The sequence below is a fragment of the Pieris rapae genome, chromosome 17 (assembly GCF_905147795.1).
Source record: "Pieris rapae chromosome 17, ilPieRapa1.1, whole genome shotgun sequence".
Lineage (NCBI taxonomy): Eukaryota > Metazoa > Arthropoda > Insecta > Lepidoptera > Pieridae > Pieris > Pieris rapae.
This window is the reverse complement of record NC_059525.1, coordinates 6328695-6345293: the sequence shown is the minus strand read 5'-3', so window position 1 is coordinate 6345293 and position 16599 is coordinate 6328695. Positions and strand designations below refer to the sequence as shown.

Here is a 16599-nt window from a genome sequence, read left to right as displayed (position 1 = left end):
TGGGGTTTGACTGCGTACTCGTTTGTCAAGACGGCTCGACGTAACGCTGGTACCGCCTCGACCCACGCACCCCTGCTAGTGCGTAATTGTAGATGTTGTCTTGAAATGAAACTGCGCCTTGTTCTTATTTCTTGCTTCGCCGATTATTCTTGGATCACAGCTCGTTATAACGGGATAGAGGAAAGAGCCCGAGTCTCTACGCGCGTCTGCACCGTGTCACGTCTGAACCGAGACTGCGCGTGTGCACCGTGTCAAGTCTGAACCGCGACTGCCCCGAGACTCGCCCGCGCTGAGCTTAAGTACTCCACGAGTATACCGCGACGAGAGCTACGCTTATATACATTTGCGCCGGTATACCGCGTCGAGAGCTGTGACCCTTTTATTCGGCGAAGTATTATATTTATTTATTTAATATATTTACATTCATAACATATTTCTCACTTAAATCTGTATACATATTTTGTCTAACTTATAACTCTTAACACTCGCACATAATTTCTATCTATAGAGTTACAATTTTCAAACCTAACTTATAATATATTTATATTTCTATTTATGAGTCGCCAACATTCTCCCCCTCGTGCGTAGCACCGTCGTTTCTGCACGGCGACTTCGCAGGCACCAAGATCACGATCCTCGACGATGGTCTTCGTAACACTCCACCTTTGGTCGCGACGTCCACGATTCTGGTTCTTCCGTCGGGCCCAGGGTACGTGGTTTCGATAATTCCCCTTGGCCAAGTGCATCGTGGTAGAGTGCGATCCACGATAAGAACCACGTCGCCTCGCTGCAGCTGCTCGCCTTCCCGTCGGCCTGTCATTTTTCTGGGCAGTAGCGTGGGCAAGTACTCCCGTAGCCATCTCCTCCAAAAATGATCAGAGAGTCGTTGGACGGTCTTCCAATCTTCTCTGCCCACCAGCTTGGCATCGGGAAAATGCCCTATGCGCGCAGCTCCACTGGATCGCCCAATAAGAAAGTGATTTGGTGTTAGCGCCTCTTCTTCCGAATTGTCGGCTAAGTTGGTTATTGGCCTGGAATTAACCATGTGTTCGGCTTCCAACAGCAGCGTATGCAGTACCTCCTCTCGTGGAATGCGCTCCTTTAATGTAACGTCTAGCGCCACCTTAATTGAGCGCACCAATCGTTCCCAAGCTCCACCCATATTCGGTGCGCCAGGCGGAATAAATTTCCACTGTACGCCAACCTTTTCTGCTTCCGTGACGACTTCCTCTTTTTTAAGTTCCGCGATGGCGGTTTGGATTTCTTTATTAGCTTTAACGAAGTTTGTTCCGTTGTCGGAATAAATTACTTTTGGCATCCCTCTTCGTGCTGCGAATCTCCTTAACGCCATTATTGTAGAGTCTGTCGTCAGGCTGGGCACTATCTCGATGTGTACTGCCCTTGTGGTCAGGCAGGTAAATAAAGCTCCCCATCGCTTTTCTCTTCGTCTCCCAATCGCCACAAGCATTGGACCGAAGTAGTCCAAACCTGTACACGTAAAAGCGGGCTCACCATGTCTCAGCCTTTCTTGAGGTAAATTGCCCGCTGGATGCTCCGATGGTTTACCTTTCCTCAGCTTGCAATGTTGACAGTTTTGTTGTATACTACGCAGCACTGATCTCAAGCCCAACATCCAATATTTTTGGCGGATTTCATTCATTACCGTAGCTTGATTACCATGGTTGTATTTCTCGTGGTAATGTTTAATTATCAATCTACCAATGACGCTCCTGCCATCTAGTACAATGGGTGTTAAGTAGTCATTATCGATGCCCGCTACTGTTTTTGCTCTCCCTTGTAGTCTTATAAGTTTATTTTTTATAGTGACATCTAGCCTTTTCAATTGGCTTTGATTCTCCGTCTTTCGCCCTTGCATGAGATTTTTAATATCTTGTTTAAAGCTGTTTTGCTGACACTGGGCGATCAGAACCTCCTCCGCTCTTAATAGGTGTATCTCACCGATCGGAAGGAATTGCCTCTTTTTTGCACTTTTATTGCAGCACTCATGCTTCGACAGCTTCTTTTCTTTGCAAAGATTGATGAATTGTAGTACTCTGGCAGTCGATCTCCACAATCTTGTCCACGATGAAAAGTTTTCAGGAACCGGAGTAATTTCACTGTGGCGAAGTATATTCACCTGCTCCGTCGTTTTGTCTTCCTCGCTTTTTTCTTTTTTAAAACTTCGCGGAGCTGGCCACTCTTCTTCGTCTTTTGACAGAAAGTCTGGACCCTTGAACCACCTATGTTCCGCGTTAAATTCTTCCGGTGGACTTCTAGTTGCATCATCAGCAGGATTATGCGCTGTCGGCACCCATCTCCAGTCCTGTGGTTTTGTAAGATCCTCTATCTCCGCAATTCGATGAGCTACGAAGGTCTTAAATGTTCTGGGATCTGCCTTTATCCACGAAAGTACAACACTCGAATCCGTCCAAAAGGTTTTCCTTGTAACTTGCAGATCGAGTTCTCTGGCCACTGAGTCTGCAAGTCTAGCTCCTAACAACGCTGCCTGCAGTTCAAGTCTCGGCATGGAAATTGGTTTTAGAGGCGTCACTCTTGACTTGGCTGCGACGAGATTTATCAAGTATTTTCCGTTACCTCTAGTTCGCCAGTATACTGCGGCTGCATACGCTGTCTCACTCGCGTCTGTGAAAGTATGCAGCTCCCCCTCAGTGCAAAATGGTGACATGCATCGCGGCAGGCGGATGTCTTTTAGTTTACCGACATGCTCTAGGTAGCTCTTCCAAGCTTCGGTGTCGTCTTCAGTGATTTGGTCATCCCATCCGACACCACTGCGCCATATCTTTTGAATGAGCTTCTTTCCTTGAATGAGAATGGGTGAAAGCAGTCCGAGTGGGTCGAAGGTAGACATCACAGCTCCCGTGACTTCTCGTTTTGTTGGAGTCTGCATGCCTCGTGCTATCTCGTCAGGGATTCTTCTAAATTGGCTTCTAAATCCAAGACAATCCTCTGATGTCAGCCATCTCAGTCCCAAGGTCTTCTCTTCGTTTTCACCTAGGTGCACTTCCTGTTCGCCACCGGCTTCTACGATCTCTTTTTTATTCGACGCCCATCCTCGTAGCTCGAAGTGCGCGTTCTTGTGGATCAAGTCAACTTGCTGCATTACTCGTTTGCAATCGTCAACACTGTGAAAGCTTTGCAGATAGTCATCCATATAGTGATTCCGCTCTATTGCTTGCGCAGCTTCGGGATATTTATGTGAGAAGGCCTTTGCGTTCTTGTTTTTTATATAAATCGCGGTGCAAGGCGACGATGCGGCTCCAAAAATCACTGATGACATTCTGTATTCCTTCACTTGCTCTTCCTTGTCTTTCCGCCATAGGAACCTAAGACTGTCTCTATCTTCTTCCGATATTTTCACCTGCAGAAACATTTCTTTTATATCAGCCGCTATCGCTACAGGGCCTTGGCGGAATCGCAGTAGCACTCCAAATATTGACTGTAGTAAGTCCGGTCCGGACAGCAATACATCGTTGAGGCTCACTCCGTTGTATTTTGCCGCAGCGTCGAAGACAATTCTCAGCTTCTTTTTAAGAGGGTGAACCACTGGGAAATGAGGCAGGTACCATTTTTTGTTGGATCTGCAGTCGACTGGTGCTTCTTCAGCGTAGTTGCTTTTCAAAAGATTTTCAATCTGCGCACTATATTCATTTTTCAACTTAGCGTCCTTACGCAGCTTTTTTTCTATGCCTTGAAATCTGTTGAGAGCTGCTGTGTAATTGTTTGGAAGTTGTAAGTCTTCACTTTTCCACAACAGACCGACCTCGTACCTGCCATCTTCCAATTGTCGACTGGTTCTTTCCAATATTTCTAGTGCTCGCTGTTCTATATCTGTTGACGGCTTCTTCGGCTGAACTCCTAAAGACTCAATATTAAAGTGTTCCCTCACCAGCTGATCTATTTTATCTTCTTCGACGCTTGCGTGTGCACATGTGTTCACGTAATTGATCGGAGACCCGCCGTTGCTATCGAAGCCATGGATAACCCATCCTAACTTTGTTCTTGACGCCACCGGCTGCCCTGGCTTTCCGCGTCGTATCTGTAACGAGACAATATATTCCCAATTGTCTTGGCCAATGAGCAGCTTCGGCGCCTCAGCTTCGTAGCACACGTCCTGCAGTAAACCCCGCAAGTGATGGTACTTCTAAGTCGAGTTTTATCAACGAGTTGTGGAGTCAATTTGAGCTCCTTAATAGTTCTTGCCCGCTTGAGTGTACTCGTCTCGCCTTGTCTTATCCCTTTCACTTTGATATCTACAATCATTGATTCGTGATTTTTCATTTGTCCTCCGCCGATAGTTTCTATATTTAAGGTTTCGCGAGGACCCTTAATGCCGATGCTTGCAGCCACATTTTCATCGAGCAGTGTCACCGTTGAGCCTTCATCTAGCAGCGCCAGTACTTGTTTGCTCCCAGTCGGTCCGTAGATCTCCACCTTAAGCATCTTTAAAATAGCTTTTGGTGCACTAATTGTATTGACCGTCGCTGTCTCGGTCGCTGCCTCTTCATGACATTGTTCGCTCTCCGATGTCACATGTAATAAGCTGTGGTGCCATCTCCGACACAACTTGCACGGGGGTCTTCGGCATTTTTCTTTCCGGTGCTTTCCAACTAGGCACTTGAAGCAAACCTTCAGCCTCTTAACCGTTTCCCATCTATCGTTGACTGTTGCATTCAGAAATCCTTGGCAGTCTTTGAGCTTATGGTTGCCTTCACAAACTGGGCACTTGATCTCTTCTGGTCTACTCTTTTCAGCAATATTAAAAGTAGTTTGCTTCGCCGGTCTTCTTATCGTTGCGCTCGGTCGTACACTTTTGCTGTCTTCTATTACCGCGAATGCGCCGCATTTATCTGCTTCTAAATTGAGGAAGTCGCTTATTGTTTGAATATCTGAGAACGATTCCTCTTCCCTCGCAGCCGTGTAGTCGTACCATCTGAACCTCAGAATCGCAGGCATCTTCTCTATGATAATTTTCACAATTTCCGGTGAGTACAGGTATTGCGGTTTCTTCAATCCTTTTATGGCGGCCACGCTGTTGTTTATTTGGCTAGCAAATACGCATATGTCTCTGGGATTTTCCGTTGTTCCAGGAAGTGCTTTTAATTTCTCAAGTTCGGCTAACACCAATGCGTCGGGTCTACCAAATCTTCGGCGTAAAGCGTTAATAACTTCTTCTGGCTTCGCTTCTGAGTACAAGAGGCTCTTAATACTCTCTCTCGCCGTGCCTTTAATCGCCTTACGCAGCCGCGCCATGTTCTGAACGTCCGAGAACATGGGAGATGTATCTTCGTATACAACTCGGAACGCCGTCCATTCGGAGCTGTCCCCTTCAAATATTGGCAGCTCTTGAATGTATTTCGGTTGCGGCATTACATGGTTCGTCATGACTTCCTTTATTGCGTCGGCTATTGCTCGAATGTCGCTTTTTGTTTCAATTTCTTCTGGCTTTTGTGCCGATAAGCGCATCCAGTTTGCTACCTTTTCTTCATGGTCATCGTTGACGTCTTCTATAACGGAGCCGCCCTCTTCCGTTTCTGCTTCTAATCGTAATCTGGCCAGGTGTGCTGCAGCCTGCGCTTCCCGCAGCTCGCAGCGAGCCAACTCTTCTCTGGCCTCGGCTAGTCTTCTAGAGCTGGCTTTTGATACGGTTCTCGATGCGGCCCGCCGGGTATAACCCGCTGGTGTCAGAGTCAATGCTTTCTCTGAGTGGCTGGGTGCGCTCGTCGACGTGGACTGCTCGATCGTTTTCTCTTCGCCTGTGGTCCGAACTTCGGACCTAGTGGCGGAGGTAACAGTCAACGTCGATTCCCCTCGCTGCATCCCGTTCTGTGATCTTGTGACTGGCATTTTCTTCTCGCAATATTCACTTCACTATTGTTGCAGGATCCGGCTTTCGAAGGACCACTATTGCGTGTGCGCCAATCACCCACCGCCGACACTTGCAGATATACTAAGGCCCGCACGGTATAATACGTTTAAATCGTGTTCGTTTGATAACACCCGTGCGGTAACCTAAGTAACCTGCGGCGTGCGGCTTTGTATACCGGTGGGGTTTGACTGCGTACTCGTTTGTCAAGACGGCTCGACGTAACGCTGGTACCGCCTCGACCCACGCACCCCTGCTAGTGCGTAATTGTAGATGTTGTCTTGAAATGAAACTGCGCCTTGTTCTTATTTCTTGCTTCGCCGATTATTCTTGGATCACAGCTCGTTATAACGGGATAGAGGAAAGAGCCCGAGTCTCTACGCGCGTCTGCACCGTGTCACGTCTGAACCGAGACTGCGCGTGTGCACCGTGTCAAGTCTGAACCGCGACTGCCCCGAGACTCGCCCGCGCTGAGCTTAAGTACTCCACGAGTATACCGCGACGAGAGCTACGCTTATATACATTTGCGCCGGTATACCGCGTCGAGAGCTGTGACCCTTTTATTCGGCGAAGTATTATATTTATTTATTTAATATATTTACATTCATAACATATTTCTCACTTAAATCTGTATATATATTTTGTCTAACTTATAACTCTTAACACTCGCACATAATTTCTATCTATAGAGTTACAATTTTCAAACCTAACTTATAATATATTTATATTTCTATTTATGAGTCGCCAACATTTATATTATGAAAAATTCAATAGAATTCAATTTCCAAGAACATCAAATAGAAACATAAAAGCAGTTGTTTTGCTTCATAACGAAATAGCATTTTATTACGCGGGTTTTCGGGTCAAGTGCTCTTTGCTGTCCATATGACAGGAGATCTTTACCCAACTTGTGGCCTTATGAGTACCCTAACATATTCGAGTACTTTTCTGTATAACTTCTTGCGTTTTTGTTATTTCAAAATTGAGCGAAAAGTTTTTAAATCTTACTTTACAGACCTGTGTTGTTTGACGTATTGATGCCTCCATACGATATTGTAGAAAAAATAAAAGTAATTACATTTCAAATATGACGAAGAATGGTTTTTCTAGAATCGAAGTGGTGTTTCTGGTTCATTTCATATCAATCACCAACAGCATTGCGTTACTAAATTACTGATATGTTATACATAGGTACAACATATTATGTAGCCTCCTTTTATTATTTATTTGATTGACAATCGAGCTCAGGTTCCTAGCTCATGGCTAGGTTAACTGATAGGCAATTTTGAACTTATTAGAAACATCAGTTTAAAACAATTTATTTTGTATGCATAAAAATGCATAGAAATAACGTTCGCAGAACCGCCTGTGTGGTTGAAAAATGAATGAGTCCTAGCAAGATAGCACGATGTGTTAATAATACCCTGAGGCATTCCACTGACGTACAATCCGTTTTCATTATACAACGTGACGTCATTTGTAACTAAACGGGTAATGAATACTTTACATTTTGAGCGTATTTAACAAATGACAATTGATACCTTATTTGTTTTTCGTAAACCTAAAAGAGTGCTTGTAATGGTATTTACTAATAAAACAAATGAAAAAAATAGGTTTAGTTTAAATTAAAAACTGAAGTAATTAACACGTTGTACGCAATGTATTGCGGGCCTTCCAAGCTAAAAATGTTACCTCTTATAAGATATCTTTAGTATATTGTTATTACAGTAGTTTAACATCCAATTGGAAAAAGATTACATAATAAAAGTAAGGCACAGAATATTCAAAACATCTTGTATATAAAACACAATTTTTTTTAAATCGTTTGAAACATGATTAGTGCATATACAGGTGACATAAATTGCTAGAGAGGCTTGTCTTATACAAGCAATATCTTCGAGGCAAAAATAAAAAAAATATGTCGTCTGAAAACTATGATTTATTAAAATGGAATTCCTAACTTTATAATTAATTAATCAATTCAAACTATAGTGGAAACGTGCTCATTTCTCGTTGAGTTATTACCTAGAAAGATTTCCACATTTTTATAATGAATCACATACGACCGGGGTATTCGAGGAAGGTTGCTTTCATTCATTCATACCACAGATCTGGATGTTATTAGGTTATTCAAACAGGGTTTGCTAGGGTTACGGTTTTTATTCATGGATTAAAAGATTTTGCTCGGTTATTAATCTTGTCGTCTGCTTAGTTGTAATTCTGTTGAGTGCTATGCTTATTATCTAGTACATATACTTCTATATAATGTATGTGTTAATCTAAGCAGGAACATGCCTAGCTCTCTTAAAGGTGACCTGAAAGGCATCTTGATGTATATGAAATACAATATATCCTTTAGAAGTATTGCCGTGTTGACTGTGGAAAAAAGTGTATATAAATAAAATATGATGATATTTTTTGTAAAGGAAGCTTTATTATACATTTATGAAACGAATCACGACGTGATTACTTTTATGGATTCATTGGTTATTACAGTCCTTTATGGTACACTAAGCTTACGCTGAACTCCATCAACATTGTTCATGGAATCTTTTGTACATGAGTATATAAAATGTACGTAATATATAAAATGATATTATATAATAATTTAAAAATATAATAATATACAATTACAAACTAAAAATATATCTAATAACTAAAATATAATTGTAGTTCATTCTAATATTATTAGGTATATTTCTACTTACTTACTAACCTTACCACTACACATTACACAAACTCTCTCATTATCTTATATAATTATATCTATATATTTATTCATATTAGTAAACAAGTACACTTATGAACGTCAAAAAAAAATTTACATTTAATACTAGTTCGCAAGTCAAACTCAAATTCCATAACTGCGTGCGAACCTAGCAAAATATAAAGCATTAGGCTAAAAAAAATTCAATATAAATGTCATTATTTTTTGGAAGATATTAATTATTTTCAAAACTGTATCTTTAGGAGACTGACTAGGTCTCCAACGCCACGGCTGTAAGTTCTTTGAAAATGATGGCGCAGCGCACGTTTTAAGTGACCATTATATTATAATGATATAACAGGAACACAAAAGGAAATATTTAGTGTTATGGGACACGTACCAATATACACAGTACTTGATTCACAAGTGAGTTTTTTCCATAAATCACAGTCAGAGCGTCTTACAGAAATTTAAAAATCAAGTTCCATCAATCGAGTCTAAATCATATATGAGACACAAAAGATACATAAACATGAGATTAGAGCAGGATCAAATTTCCAAATGCCGTGTTCTGAGATCTTAGTAATTTCGATGCAATGAGGGTATCCTAATTACTTGCTAGATTAAATCTGGACACGCGAGTGTGGCACGCAAGTTGCTAAGACACGGGAAAATGGCACATGACACAGAGATATAGATGAGATTTTCGCGTGTTATTATTATCACAATATAGATTTTTTGAGCATTTCGGGTGGCTATTATAATCTTTACCTTATTTGTTTTGTATATCTATACTAATATTATAAAGAGGAAAGGTTTGATTTTTTGTTTGTTTGTATGAATTGTATAGGCTCCGAAACTACTTGGCAGATTTGAAAAATTCTTTCACTGTTGGAAAGCTACATCATTCCTGAGTGACATAGGCTATATTTCATTTTCAAAAAAATAGGCATCCTTACTAAAATTACGATAACATTAACATTTGTCTATTATTTGATACAATTCTAACAGATGGCGCTGAGTTAAAGGTAGTAGTTTGGCAAGACGACGTTTGCCAGGTCAGCTAGTCTGTTTATATATTTAAAAAAAAGTGGAGCAGCAATCAGTGCTTTAGATTTCTCACTCTGATTCGTTATCATTAGTTTTTTTCTATAGGCAAGTAAAAAAAACCGTTTGGATGTAGATGATCCAGCCATCTGTGCTAGACACACGCTGTCGGCTTTTTGGGTCGAATGCTTGACGATGTTTTCCTTCGCCACACGAGTTTAATGCGTTTTTAGACAGAAAGTTTATTATTACACTGCTTAACGACGTCAGCGTCGCACGCTGAAACCACAGGCCTAAAAAACTGCATCTAAATAATAATCTGTAAACAGTTAATTGAAATTATAGGTTTGATAGCAAAATCTAAGCTTGATAAAAAAAGATAGCTTAGAAAAATGACATCTTCATTCGCTACAGTTCCTATCCGGTACATTTACAAAAGTGATGGAAACGCAAACACAACGCGTCATTGTAGTTATAAAATAATTCCTTCTTTATCAACACTTAAGTTTTATAAAATGTAATAAAATAGATCGTTCTTAGATAACATATGAGAAAATGCACTAACAACAATTTCTTGAAGACGAACCGAGTAAATTATAGTTTTCAGCAATTTTGTTCGAGAAACGATGCAATTCTACGTTGCTTTTTCGATTGTGTCCACGCATTAATATCACCAAGATTGAAACAGTCATGAGATAATGATTCAAACATATGTACATTGAGTAAGGGGGTTTATAATAAATGAGTATGTATATTCGAATTTAAAAAATGATATTTCTTAATTAAATATAACTGTCAAATTTTTTAATGTATAAATAATCTACGATTATTTTTAACTAATTTTATAGAATTTTGTTGCTTATCATTTATGTTAAATAATTATTTTCAGAAACTAGTTTAGATTAATTAATTATTGTCGCTGGCTGAGACTCATAAAATATTTTAATGACGGTGAATCGACAAAATGGCGTTTCTAATATATCAATAAATTCGCTCATGGAGAGTATACTTGTTTTTGTGATGTCCCGCCAACAATATACATTAATCTTTTTATAAGAACTTATATACCTCCATTTATGTGAATTACTAACCTAACTTACCTTAACATGTTTTGATTATTATGGATGATATCAAAGACCCTTTTAAAACAAGCGTGGATTTCGGTATTTACCTACTCGAGCGCGGTAGAGTAATATTAAAAGCAACCTTATGCTGTGTAAAATACTAACCCACCACACCTGACATACGTACATAGGTTCAAATGCCTAGGGTAAAAAAAATCGGCTCTCTTCTCTTGTGTGCAGAGACTATGTTTCATTAAATACATACAACATTGGACATAAATCCAACAGGGGTTTAAAACAAAATATGGAAGGCTTAAGATATTTTGAATATGAATTCACTACTTACATCACTACTTACATTCCTTTATAAAAAACATCTAAGTATGTTATATTTATAAAATCTGAATTTTTTCTTTAAAATTAACATTACATTTTCCACAATCATAATAAAAACAAAAAATAGATAAATAAAACACGAAAGTAAATTTAAAAAGTGACCAATTCATTTTATGTTGTCTCTATTTGGTAAAACGAAAGTCAGTTTTACAGGCGGTTTTAAAGTTTATTGACCTTAATAGATATTAACATCAGTACATTGTACCTTTGGTGGATTATTTTATTATTAAAACCTGATACAAAAACGAAGAGAAGAATTGTTGGTACATTTAGTAATGATGTATCAGTGGACGCAAATCTGTATTAAAAACTTAAGGGCCATATCACGCTTAATTAATGAAAGTATAGTTAGTAGAATCATTTCGTGATAAGAAGGCCGTTAACACACCCTCGAAGGCTCTTGTGGACTCCTCTCTGCTACTTGGGTACTATTATTCCCTGAACTAAAAGCGACACAAATGCAGAAATCACTTCATACTCAAACTACTACTACTGTTTTAGAAATTCATATTCTGTATATTTTTTTCACTCCAATTATTTATAAAATATTATTTTAACAACGAACAATTTTCAGACTATTGTATATAGAACAATCGTCTTCAACTTCCGTTAACTATAATTTCATCCTATCAGAACTTTAAACAGGGTTTGAAGCGAGTTTAACTTAATTAATCAAAACTATCTACTAATAATTTTATACCAAAGTGTATTCGTACTGTATAAAGTTGAGATTTTATATTACAAACATTGGTTTAATTTGGAAATTAGTAAAATTGGTTCGCGAACTAGAGGTTTTCGAATATTCTAAATTTTAAGTGGTCGAATTAGAATTCTATTTAATCCGCTATTAAAATAGCTTTTTGACTCTCATAGTAGCTGTTTCATGCATAACCCCGTATAATACCGTTTGCAGTACATGCATAAGTATGTACTGCAAACGGTATTTAAATAATATAATTCCTATTAATAAATTGAGTTTTCACATACATTCAGGACTACATTAAAATAATGTTTTTGTTAGATGACCGTATTGCGTCTTGCTAGTTATAAAGTAAATTATTTAAATCACTATTGAATTTATATGTAAGTTTTTACATTAGCTTAGCACATTTTGCAATTAATTTGTATTTATATAGATATATATATAATATAATGTTTCGTGGGTGTAAGTGAAATGATATTAATATTACATTAAGAGTAATTTAACTAAGATACACATGTACATGTACATTAACAAAATGGTTAAAATTTGATTGTTATGTTTGATAATAAAGACAATTATAAATAAAGATAATTGAAGCTTTAGAAATACTCAAATAAATATATTCATGCTTACATTTTCAAATCACGTTCCGTCGAAATAATAATTAATTTTAACACGGTTTTAAATCAAAATTTCAAATTATCTAGACCACTGACAACGGGGGCCGTGTCCGTGAAATCGCATTCATCAAAACTTGAGAATTAGCCCCCTTCCTAATTAAACCTGCCGGTTAGCTGTGGGTTTATTTCCACCTCGGAACCACAGGATACAAAACTAACAGTAACAACTCTTCATAATCGTCATTTATTGCTTATAAGGTCACCAGAATTTTTGTAGTTACTACTAGGTAGAGTGATTTATGTATTATATGTAATATCTAATGTTAATTGCTTCAATTATAACAATTATATTGTTGCAGAGGTAGCAGAATCTTGACAAAATACACGAAGTTGCGGGGAACCTAGCGAGTAGTAAAAAAGGTGCAACTGAACTACGAAGTTAAATTGTTGCAAAATTTGATTGACATTGATGTAAGATTTTGAATTGGTGTATCTAAATTTTTACTAATTATCTTCAGTAACCGTTAATTTTGAGCAAACAATCTCGTACGCTTACTAACAAGCTTTCATGAAATTATGTAAATATTAGTAATATCACGTTTACTGTAATTTATTATATACGAATACCTTTTATACAAATACCGAACATCACTTATATTATATTTATTATAGGGATCTTTAATAAAACCTTTGACCGTTTCATTCAGTATGACTATTGTTAATGATCTGTGAAGGCCCGAATTCTTAGGCAAATATTGAGTCTGACTCAAACTTTTATTATTATGACTTTATTGGTGCCTAATATTCTTTTGTATAGAAAAGTTGGATTTACAATTTGGAGGCACGTTTCGGCCGTAAATTTCGGATAAGGGATTCTCAAATTCGAGTCTTTAATAACTTGATTTTCAAGAATTTTATTATTGAACTTTATTGAAAAAGTACTCAAGTAGAAATGTGATGGATTAATTTCTCTCTCAGCCTTACAGATGTTTGTTGTTATTGAAAAAATATATTTTGAAATCATATATATGTTATATTTAATATAATAATAATAATAATAATTTATTTTGCTCACATATAACATTTACAACAATAAATAATATACATATATAAACTTCAACTAAGCTTACTGCATATATTTCAAAAGTGGAACGAAAACCTATAATGAATTTTAAAAAAATCATCGCATGTTAACAAAAACACATAATTTCGACCAACCAAATGATAGTTTGATACATCTTACCCTTTATGCATGGACCTGAAAGTCGAATTACAGTGTATTCACGAAAAAACGTTAGTCGATTTCTATGAAATTGTGTGTTCATTGTGTTGGAAAAAGACAAACGACAATGGTTCATTTAAAACATATTAACATTTTTAATAAGACAAATTCAATCACTGTAGACAAAGACTAATATTCATTAAAATCAACAATTGTTGGTTCGCTGATTTCTCTTCGCGCCGCTGGTTTCTGTAGTCAAAAACAACTTTGCGTACGCAATTTAAAAAGAGACAAAGTATCTTGTAGTCAAGGTAATCTGTTACGTCTGTTACGCCTACATCTACAACTAAGGGTTGTAATGCTGTTTTATAACAATATTGATACTTAATCTTCAACGGTTACATAATATCTAATGTTTTTATATTTTTATTTAATTTATAAAACATTGTATCAAGTAGCGTGTAGCAAGCGATCCTAACTTTTACCTAAACCTTCATCCATGTTTCACGATGTATGAAATCAATTCCAATGAAAGAACTGAATTACATTAGTCCTTCTTAAAATATGTACATATATAAAGTAATCATTTTATATCTGAAGCGGTACTTAAACATTTTCTAGAAACATTTTTATTATTTAGAATGAAATGGCTCGTCGGAGGTGTTATGAAAGAACCCGAATTGCTCTTAAACTTCTGAACCACATTTTGTACTTTACCAAGTTAAGTTATAAAATATTTTCCGCTGTAAACTTTATATAACTTGATATTGCATCGGGCAGATTTTATAAGATTGGACGAGGTTCTAGCTTATTCATTGCAAAGAAATTATATGACTTCTTGACTAGAGAAGTATTTTTCTACGTACACTTCGATGGATTCATCATAGACTTGTTATCCTATATCATGTTCAAAAGTTAAGCTTATATAAACATTATTATTTTATATAATTTGCTGTCTTTATGTTGTTCTCACCTCCATCATCTTGAAGATTGCGATGTGACAATCAGTTTATATAAACTACAATGATATAAGCACTCTAGTAGTATTGTAATGATCCTGTTCTAATTAATAAGAATATTGGCGCTCATTGCATTATCAATGTAAAAAGTAATGTAAGTAATCGCGTGATTTGCGATTTTACAAATAGTGTTTTTTTTGTTGAAGACGTAATTTAAACGTAATTCAAACGTATTTTTAACGTAATCAGGTCTTTTGTTATGTAATAAACAATAATAACTATATAATCATTGGCACAATTCCATGTATGTATAAAATGTACGGTAAAAATCTAGTCACCTACGACGATACAAAGCACAATATGAGCAACATAGCACACCAAGCAATGACAATTTTCTAGTTAACACATCTCACTTCAGAAATAACAAAACGAGTAGCAGAATGGGGTAGCGATGCATAAGTGGGGCCGATCAAATATCTCGCAATAAAGTGAGGGAAGTTTTTAATCACATTTCCCGCGATCGTTTTCACTCTGCGACTATATGAGGCGAGTTTTATTACTTGCCAGGCTGTTTCAGAGTAAAATCTCATTTGCGCACAAAATTGCAGTTTTATGCCACAAATAGCCTTCCGTAAACTGCGTTCGTGGTCAGCTGCGACGCACAATAGTAAATGTTTTTTCTTACTAGGGTTGCCTACGATCACTTGTTAGCGAAAAACCACCCGTTGCTACTGTAATAATTTATGTAACCTGTTATCTGTTATTTAACGCAGATTTTATCAATAAAATAGCAGTGGTAAGTGATTTAAAAATTGTTTGAGCTAAGGAAACTGTCCTTTTGTCAGAATCAGTTTGCGTTCCATTACGGCGATGTCAGCCTAAGAATAAACAAAAAATGCACACCAGTATACTTGATACGTAGTAGAATTCTTTATTTAAAAATCCTGTATTCTTAAAACCTAATTGCATTTACGTATTATTCAATTTAAATCCATTTAAACATTTTGATACGAATCAGTGAAAGCAAAGTGACTTTTCAATTAATTCAACGCCCAACTTTTGAGGAGTCCCAAGTTTTTTCATTCAGCAATTGTTGAGGAGACTCCGCGATTTCCGATCGTTTGCGCCGCCTTATTGAAAAAGTTATTTTCCTAATGCTAGAACTGCAATCAAGTGTTGCTATTAGGTTATATTCATGAGTTTTGTCGAATGCTTGATATAAAATACCGATTTGTGAGTTGTGACCATTTGATGTCAGAGTTTGTACAAGAAAGTCGCAAACACATTATGTTCAATCATAGAGCATGTAAACTGGCTAAAATACCATCTCAACATTATTTATGTATTCCAGTAAAAGTTTTTATTATTTTTATATCTTAGAAGTTTTGAAAACCAAAAGAAAAGTTTTGATATCCTTTAGAATGTTATCGCGCGTGAGTGCCACGATTTTATTTAATTTAGTTTAAATATTTTTAAAACTAAATCAGATAATTCACACATAATATAAATTAGATCTTCTTAATATGTATCATTTGATAGTCTGCGCGGCGGGACTTCTCATTAAAAAAATGCATGATACCTTCGAATGTTAATTGGTAATGAAATGGTATAGTATTTTTTATACTTAACATATCACTTAACATCAGGTGAGCCTCCTGCCCGTTTGCCCCCTGTTCTATAAAAAAATACCTTATAATATCAGAAACAATACATTATTCATAATATAATTAATACTGCATAAATAAGTATAATAACATAATAATTTGTAGCTTCAAGCGTAGATTCCATACATTTTACCTACTTGTCAAAGTCGGTAGTCGGTACGTCAACGGAATTCCAAGATTTATGGCTTTCGCTTTTGAGAAAAACTAAAAATCGGTGCTTTGGTTGAGATTGATTAACAAACTTATATATTTTTTTTATTTCTACTCATTGTACCTATGTTACTGTTAATATATTATATATTTATGTGTATATAGTTGAAATAAAACCAAATA

General features: G+C 37.0%; 1 protein-coding gene across 1 annotated transcript; it reads right to left on the bottom strand.

The window, feature by feature from the left end:
- Positions 1-553: 553 nt before the first annotated feature.
- LOC123689933 lies at positions 554-5865 on the bottom strand. Its single transcript, XM_045632018.1, has 2 exons — positions 4144-5865; positions 554-4057 (listed from the first exon to the last, which is right to left on the bottom strand). The coding sequence occupies exons 1-2, from the start codon at positions 5863-5865 to the stop codon at positions 554-556; spliced, it is 5226 nt and encodes a 1741-aa protein (XP_045487974.1).
- Positions 5866-16599: the final 10734 nt, after the last annotated feature.